The sequence below is a fragment of the Ammodytes marinus genome (assembly GCF_949987685.1).
Source record: "Ammodytes marinus genome assembly, chromosome: 9".
Lineage (NCBI taxonomy): Eukaryota > Metazoa > Chordata > Actinopteri > Uranoscopiformes > Ammodytidae > Ammodytes > Ammodytes marinus.
In genome coordinates this window covers 4,569,277-4,578,330 of record NC_137213.1, presented here as the reverse complement: position 1 = coordinate 4,578,330, position 9,054 = coordinate 4,569,277, and the positions used below count along the sequence as shown (strand labels likewise).

Here is a 9,054-nt window from a genome sequence, read left to right as displayed (position 1 = left end):
GTTGCTTGTTCTGACAGCAACTGCTGCCCGCGACACACACACACACACACGTGGCCACTAGCAGGTCAAAATAAAACGTATGGCCTACTGCTACGTGATACAGCGTGCTGCTGCGCATCGCCATTGTGCCAAGTCAGTGTGCAGATCCTGGGTCAGCCATAACGTTAGAGCGACGACTAGTGCAGAGCCTGAGGGATATATTTGACGGGTCATTCTGTGCATGCGCTAATTGCATTAAAAAAAATGTGTGCATTAATTCCGGAAATGTATCACCCTGCGTTAACGTGTACATTTAACACATGTTAAAAATAAAACATGAAAACAAAATTAAAAAACTAACCGATGTACTGGAATGCAGACATGTCTGAAATCAGTACAACTGAGTCTGAAGCTCCCATGTCCTAAATGAACGCATCGCTGCAGCGCGAGTAATACGAGGATGTGCTCGGATAGTATAACATCAGTGGGTCACATCACCATTGTTTAAACTCACTATTTGATATATAAAAACTTAACAGACAATAAAAATAGATGCGCATGTTAGGGATTATAACTTTAAGTAAATAAGTCAATTTAGTCAATTGTACACAGGGAATATTGGAATTTGTCTTTTCGCATTTCCCCTCTTACAGTTTCCACTTGGGAAGGGGTCAGAGTGCAGGGTCAGCCATAGTACAGCGCCCCTGGAGCAGTTTGGGGGTTAAGTGTCTTGCTCAAGGGCACAATGGTAGAGATGGTGGTCACAGTAGATGTAATACCAGCCACCACTAGTTTCACTACTAACACCCTCCTGTCCGGTGCCGGGGATCCAACCAGAGACCTCTTGGTTACTAACTAAAAAAGGTTCATTTAGTCTAATTTGGTAAATTAACTTGTATGTTCATGTAAACAGACTAGTATTCATTTGTTTGTACCTTGCCATGTTTTGACTACTTCCTGGAGTCTTCTTCAGGACTCCAGGAAGACTTCCTCTAGGGCTAGGCTATCCTACCAACCAAATATGTGTAGATTTGTGAACCTAATCACAGTTTCATCGATCAACCTTTCCACAAACTATAATCACATTTAGAACCACTAAATGTCCAGCATGTGTCTTTGGCTGGTCTCAACATGCTTCAATCATTCAAATCACATTAAATTATTTATTTATTTATATTTTTTTATTATTATTGCTAAAATAGAGTAACAGTCAGGTAAAACCCCCATCTCCCATAATAATAACATACATACGACCAATCAGAACACTTCAGCACTTACAGCCCCACCATCAAAGTTCCTGTAACTTTGTAAAGTACTACCCCTAGAAGCAGGGTCTCTTTGGTGTTAGTACAGAGGTGTAAAGGTACGAACACACTGCACTCCGCGGCGCGGCGGTTGGACGCGCGAAACGCAGGTTCCGCGCCGCGTGATCATATTGGGTCATATTGTGTCCGCTGCCCACCGCCCGACCAGAGTAGCCTTCTCCTACTCTGGGGGCTCTGGGGATATGCTGGCGCTGGTGCTAACCGGTGCTGAGAGCACCAGTCTGCTGTGCTGATGGTGCTTTACCCAAGCTAACTGGTGCTAACTTGGTTCATAAAGCAAAACTGATAGCTGTACACAGCAGGCAACAGACACAGAGGCTATTCACAGAACTTATGGGAGCAAACTGTGACTATTATGTTTTCATCCATCTTAATTTCCTCTGTCCGTCGTCCCGAAGCGAGTGACGTCGGGAGGAGCTCAACGCTGATTGGCCATCGCGGCGCGGCCGGTGGCAAAAAGTTCAATATTTTCAACTTCTGCGGCGGCCCCGCCGCCCTGGTTGCGTGGCGGCGCTCGAAATACATTGACTTTCTATGTAAACTCGCCGCGCGGCGGTGTGCAGTGTGTTGGCACCTTAAGGGTTGAGGTAAGGAATTCAGTTTAGTGGTAAGGCTTTAGGGGGCAAGGGGTTTCATGATGTCAACGGGGGGTCCTGACAAAGATAGAAGTATGAAAAATGTATGTGTCCAGCAGATTTTGGTATATTTAAACTTGCCGTTGAAGGTACTGTGATCTTAGTGTATTCTTATGTCCTTGCTATATTCCTGCTATTGTTACTAAGTGCATGATGTCACAGCCTAACCTAAACCTCATTGGCTGTCTTTCTCTCTGTCTTTTTTTTAAAAGCCTATTTCAGATCGTGTGGAGGGCGAGCTGAAGAGGGAGCCGTTAGAAGAGGCGGCAGTGCTTTCTCTTCCCACCATCCTCTACTTCTCCTTTCGGCCCGTGGAATCACTGGTCCACACCACTGCCCCTTAAACACACTCGGAACTCATTTGTCCTCCTTTCCATTCTGTCACTGCACTCCTTCTCTCTTCCTATCCAGCGATCTGTCCATCTTTACTGGATGAATAAATCTCATCTCCACTCTTGAGTTAAGACCAGAGACATCAGTTGTTTGTGTTTTAGCACTGCTTATAGAGATTACTTTTACTCAGGCAATGCATTAGTATATATTTGACCAGAGCCCCTCCAGCAGCCTCCCAGCCCAGTGTCTGCCTCAGTCCTATAGGCGATGAGGGCCCAGGAGTTCAAGACTTTCTAGACCTTTCTCTTCTCCACCTTGTGTCTTCATGTATTGGGGGTCCTCCTCCCTCTGTACACACCCTCCCCCCCGCGCCCACTGCAGCCACGGCCGCCCCCCCCAGTCGCCTTGTTGCCATGCCGACAGAGACACTGGCTCCAGCGCTGGCAGATAGCAAAGCGGCCGGCCCCGCCACGCCCTTCAGCTCCACCGTACCCCTCCGCATCCTCAACAAGGGCCCGGACTACTTCAGGAGACAGGTATATACTGTTATGTTACTACTGTGGAGGAAGCTGTATGTGTGTGTCTTTATATAACAATGTCTCCACTGCAATGCAAGTCCCCATCATATCACTCAATGTCAATTGGAATGCAAAAAATAATGGCAAAGATACCGACACTGATCCATCTGATATTCCTTTTTTTTTTTTTTTTACTCATGTGTTTTAAATATTTATAGATTTATGGGTTTGTTTCGACTATAATTTAATGTGCTTTTAATTGATATACACAAGACAATGATGCAATGTGTATCTGATGTACAGGTATTTGTATTTTTATGTAATTTTCACTTTAGGATACATCTTAAAAACAGGCAAAGGGGCTGCCGATTAAAACTAGCTTTTAAGCTGACTTGGGTGCATTTCCCTTTTTTTTTTATCTTATATAATGTACACTGACTGTCCCTTTTTATTTAAATAAAGAATTTGAAAAGTAAACCTCTGCAATATCACAAAATAGTGTCAATCATATAGCAAGTAATAACAGTTCCAGAATCACTGGTGATGCCCCCTGTTAGGATTCTATCCACAGCAGCAGAGTAGAATAAGAGAAACTCTGCATTTCCTAAACTGTCTGAGTGGCTGAATGTGTTCAGACCAGCGATTCCAAACCCCGGGTGCCCGGACCTTTGCCTGGTGTTGAAATATTTCAATAATTAATATTTTCATTTTTTAAAGTGTTTAATTTTCAAAGCTATTTCCTCCCAATCATAAACATAAACTATGTCAGCTGTAGGCACCTTTTGTAAGCGCTGTCCATCGTCTCAAAGCTACCACTAAGTCCTTGCATATTCTTTTCTCCACAAGGTGAAGACATTGCACACTACCCTTGAGGGCTTTAAGATGCCACTTTCAATAACTTTCAATGGGTGTTAACTGCTGGTCTGACAACACATTTAAGGCCAGATGTTGGGTTTGCTCTAACCCTGGAAACACAGGGATTAGCAGATGAAATATGTGTATATAGAAAATGGTTGATGTATAATTCATAACGTTATACTATTTACGCCTTCACTCAGGTGGAACCTAACCCAAAGCGCCTCAGTGCTGTGGAGAGACTAGAAGCTGACAAGGCCAAGTATGTCAAGAGTCAGGAAGTTATCAATGCCAAGCAGGAGCCAATCAAACCGCCCGTGCTGGCCAAGCCTCCGGCCGGCCACACGCTCCTGTCGAAAAGAGGCCCTGGGATTGGTGGAGGAGGGGGAAATGGAGGCGGGATACCTTTCAAAGCCTCCAATAACAACGCAAAGTCAGACACGTGTGCTACGAGCAGCGGCAGCAGCAAGCGGGAGAATCTCAACCTGGAGATCCTAAAGAACCTTCTCAACTCATCGTCCTCACCAGGAGCTGGGTCAGAGGGACTAGGAGGTGGAGCTAAGAGGAGGACATCAGGGGGAATGGCCAGGAGCTGGACTCCATCAGGGTAAAACTAACATGATACACTTACAAATCACTGCTTTAACATTCACTGATTATCAGATGAATACATTATGTTGTGTTCTTTTTTTTAACAGGAAGGAGCTTGGTCAGCTTAGTCTGAGTCTTGTGTTTACAAAACACAACCAACTAATGCTACTATGTAAAATACAGCCAAAGGGGGTGGGGGGTGCAGATAAACACACCACCAGTGTTGTGCCTGAACGCGTTCAATGAACGTTCGTTCATGAACTCGTTCATATTGGGGGCGAACGTGAACTGAACGTATGTATTTCTGCCTCATGAACGTTTTTGCGAACGTGCTCATTCTGGCGTTTGTGAACGGCGCTCTTACAGTCGTTCAATCGTTCATCGAGTGCCAGATTTCTATAGAAAACCCCGCTAAAAGACAGCGTAAACAGCCCTTAATATGTAGCTGAAAAACACCCAATCTGGCAACACATGCCACCACAGCGTCGCACCTCCGCTGCGTCATCAAAATGCGAAACACCGCGGGAAAAAAACAAAAACAAATGAATGCAGCAGCGCTTACTCTTTATATGTCCATGACTCAGACCCATGACTCAGACCATGGACCTAGCCTCAGGTTCTACCTCTTCTTCGTATGATTGTTACCTACCTCAGATTGTGTTTGTGTTAATAAGTATGTCAACACATCTTCTGGACTTTGTTGTTAACAGTAGGCCCTATACTGCAGTTTAGAATGGTCTCCTTGAGGGTTTTACTATTTTAAGTTGTAGGCTAATTTGTTTGTACAGTAGAACCTGTCTGGTATATTTTTCAGTATTGCTTTCTTTGAATGAAATGTGAATTGTTTCCAGGTTTGGAAAATTATAAAAATGGAAAAACTTTTGCACCTTAACCGTTTTAGTTTGAATAATTCTTCATTAAAAATACCATTCAAACAGCAACTTTTTCCTCATGTTTTTGAGAATATACTTTAGGGGTAAACGCTGCAGCTGGCTTCTATTGTGGACTGTATTGAAATAATTTCTGTCTGGTTCTATATGGAATGTGGCAATTATTTAGAAAAATAATAGCCTGCAGCAAAATGAAAAAAAAGAACTATGAACTACTTCATTTTTGAACTGTGAACTTAGTTCAGAATTTTGAATTATGAACTATGAACTGAACTAGTTCATTTTAAAGGGTGTGAACTGAACTTTGAACTAGTTCACGTAGAAAAATAACTTTCCCAACACTGCACACCACCACACATCTAGTGGGGCAGAAGTGATCATTGAGTGGGATTATTTTTGAGTGACTCAAAATGTGGCATAGTGTGCCTTGGACATGGTAGGGGATACTCATGGAGTAGTTGTTAGTGGCATACCAAAAATGTATGTACCGGGGACTTTTTCATACAGGTGAAACTCGAGAAATTTGAATATCGTGCAAAAGTTCATTTATTTCAGTAATTCAACTTTAAAGGTGAAAATAATATATTATACAGACTCATTACATGCAAAGTGAGATATGTGAAGCCTTTATTTGTTATAATTGTGATTATAATGGCTTACAGTTTATAAAAACCCCAAATTCAAAATCTCAGAAAATTAGAATATTACATAGAATCAATAAAAAAATGTTTTTAAATACAGAAATGTCGGCCCTCTAGAAAGTATAAGCATGCATATGTACTAAGTACTTGGTTTGGGCCCCTTTTCCATGAATTCTTGCCTCAATGCGGCATGGCATGGATGCTATCAGTCTGTGGCACTGCTGAGGTGTTATGGAAGCCCAGGTTGCTTTGATAGTGGCCTTAAGCTCCTCTGTATCGTTGGGTCTGGTGTGTATCATCTTCCTCTTGACAATAGTCCATAGTTTCTCTATGGAGTTCAGGTCAGGAGAGTTGTCTGGCCATTCATGTACAGTAATACCATGGTCAGTCAACCAGTTACCAGTGGTTTATGGTACTGTGGGCAGGTGCCAAGTCTAGCTGGAAATGGAAATTGTCATCACCATAAAGCTTGTCAACAGACAGAAGCATGAAGTGCTCTAAAATCTTCTGGTAGATGGCTGTGGTGACTTTTGACTTGATAACACAGTGGACCAACATCAGCAGCTGACATGATACCTCAAATCATCACTGATCCAAATTAAATGTTGCGTTTCATTTTGAAATCAAGGTCCCACAGTCTAAGGGAAGAGTGGAGGGGCACAAAATCCAAGGGGCTTGAAGACCACTGTCAGGTTTCAACAGTCAGTGATGATTTGAGGCACCATGTCATCTGATGGTGTTGGTCCACTGTGTTATCAAGTCCAAAGTCACCACAGCCATCCATCAGGAGATTTTAGAGCACTTCATGCTTCTGTCTGTTGACAAGCTTTATGGAGATGCTGAAGTACTCTTTCCTGCTAGACTTGGCACCTGCCCACAGTGCCAAAACCACAAGTAACTGGTTGACTGACCATGGTATTACTGTGTTGATTGGCCAGACAACTCTCCTGACCTGAACTCCATAGAGAAGCTATGGAGTATTGTCAAGAGGCAGATGAGACACACCAGACCCAACAATACAGACGAGCTGAAGGCCACTATCAAATCAACCTGGGCTTCCATAACACCTCAGCAGTGCCACAGGCTGATAGCATCCATGCCACGCCGCATTTAGGCAATAATTCATGCAAAAGGGGCCCAAACCAAGTACTTAATACATATGCATGATTATACTTTCTAGAGGCCTGACATTTCTGTATTTAAAATCCTTTTTTTATTGATTTTATGTAATACTCTAATTTTCTGAGATTTTGAATTTGGGGTTTTCATAAGCTGTAAGCCATAATAATCACAATTATAACAAATACAGGCTTGAAATATTTCACTTTGCACGCTATGAGTCTATATAATATATTAGTTTAACCTTTTAGGTTGAATTACTGAAATAAATGAACTTTTGCACGATATTCAAATTTTTCGAGTTTCACCTGTAGTGTAAAACCAGAAAAGTAGAGTAGAGTAGTGCCGAGCTGGTACCATGTTGTGGAAAAGCGCCATAACAGACCTGTGGGGGCAGTGGGCTAACACTCTTTGATTGTTTGTGATTTTCTTTTAAATGCATGTTTATTCATTTCTGAATGTCATGTCCAAGCTACTTCATGTAAAGTATTCAAATTCAGTCTGTTTTTTTCCACTCTCAGAATCAGTGAATTTGTCTTTGTGTTCTCTGTTACCAGGATGCCTTTAACTTACCGCTCCACCATGACGCTTAACGAGCAGCCAGTGGACTCTGCTCCCAGCCCCAGCACATCCCACTCCCTGCGCTCCTTCTCCCACTCCCTGAAGGTTCCTCCGATGGGCAGCGGAGGGCGCCGCAGCCCCGGCCCGGGCGGCAACCTCAACCTGAGCCGACGGGCGGTGGACGGAGGTGGAGTGATGGATCGATCTCGCTCTCCACTGCCACCTCTCCTCACCTCCCAGTCCTCCTCTGACCTGCTGCGTCTGTGTAACGGGAAGCCTCTCCGCACGGCACGCTCCAGCAGCTCCTCGGCCCCGCCCCTTCCTCCCAAACCTAACCCCGCCACCCTGCCTCCCCCGGCGCTCTCCTTCTCGCTGCCCCGTCAAAGCCCCTCCCCCCTGACATGTGACAACACCGCCACGCCCCTGTCCCTGCTGTGTGATCTGGGAAACCCCTCCGGAACCATTTCCACCGATCCTAACCTGGAGCTGGAGCTGGGTTCGTCGGTGGCTCGTCGCTCGTCACTACACAGATCCAAGTCGGACCTGTCGGACCGCTACGCCCGCGCCGGGGCCGACGTGGAGCGCTTCTTCAACTACTGCGGCCTGGACCCCGAGGAGCTGGAGGCCGTGGGGCCGGAGAACTTTGCCCGCGCCAACTCGGACATCGTCAGCCTGAACTTCAGGTCGGCCTCCATGGTCTCCTCAGACTGTGAGCGCTCGCGGCGGTCCTCCAACGAGGGTCTGTCGGACGGGGCAGAGGAGGAGGAGGAGGAGCCCGGGGAGCGCGTTCCATACGGGATCTCAGCCGTGGAGAGGAACGCACGGGTCATCAAATGGCTGTACAGCATCAGACAGGCCAGAGAGACGCAGAAGGTCTCACATGTTTAGGACAAAGCACTATACGGTAAACAGACATGGTTCAGAATGGAGGGATGGAGCAGGATTTCCCACAGGTCTAAGGACAGATCTCGGAATTGAACTGAAAATGTGTGAAAATATATGGATGGATGACTGGATTAGACTGTCAGACAGGTCCAACACAAACTTGGGTAAGAAAACAGAAATCATTTTTATTTAGAAATGAATGAAGAGATGAGGGAAAGGACTCTTATCCTCTCGAAGTTTAAGAACAACATGAACACCAAGAACAAAAAGGAATGAAACGTGGACAGTCATATGAACAAGATCTCCGTCTGGAGAGACAAACAAACATAGGACACGTGAAAAATAAGTTTAGATGTCGGTTAGATGTTTCCCTGTAGACACTGTATCATTCTGACAGACATAGTCCGTCAATGTTCTTGAGCAACAAGCGTGAAATGCACTACCAAGGTCCAAGGACCCATAAAGTGACCACCTCACTTCAAAGGGTTAGGCCTTTCTCAAAGACAACATTTTGGCTGGTCAAATATTTGACAAACATTCCATTTGGGTGTAACAGACTCTGAATCCAACATCACTGATTTGTTCAGCAATTCAGATAGGGCTGGATAATTGATCATTCACAGGTACAAGTAAGATACACCTGTTAGCTAGCTTTGAATGTGTTGTACAACGGTCTCGATTGTATTTAGTGTTCACTGTTGCAGTGCCTCTACTGCCTCACT

The 9,054-nt window shown here is 44.6% G+C and overlaps 1 protein-coding gene across 1 annotated transcript; it reads left to right on the top strand.

Annotated features, from left to right (window-relative positions):
* Positions 1-2,670: 2,670 nt before the first annotated feature.
* On the top strand, positions 2,671-8,335 carry fam110b (family with sequence similarity 110 member B; the record flags this gene model as incomplete). Its single annotated transcript, XM_080033583.1, has 3 exons — positions 2,671-2,808; positions 3,849-4,252; positions 7,444-8,335. The coding sequence occupies exons 1-3, from the start codon at positions 2,686-2,688 to the stop codon at positions 8,333-8,335; spliced, it is 1,419 nt and encodes a 472-aa protein (XP_079889709.1). The 5' UTR covers positions 2,671-2,685.
* Positions 8,336-9,054: the final 719 nt, after the last annotated feature.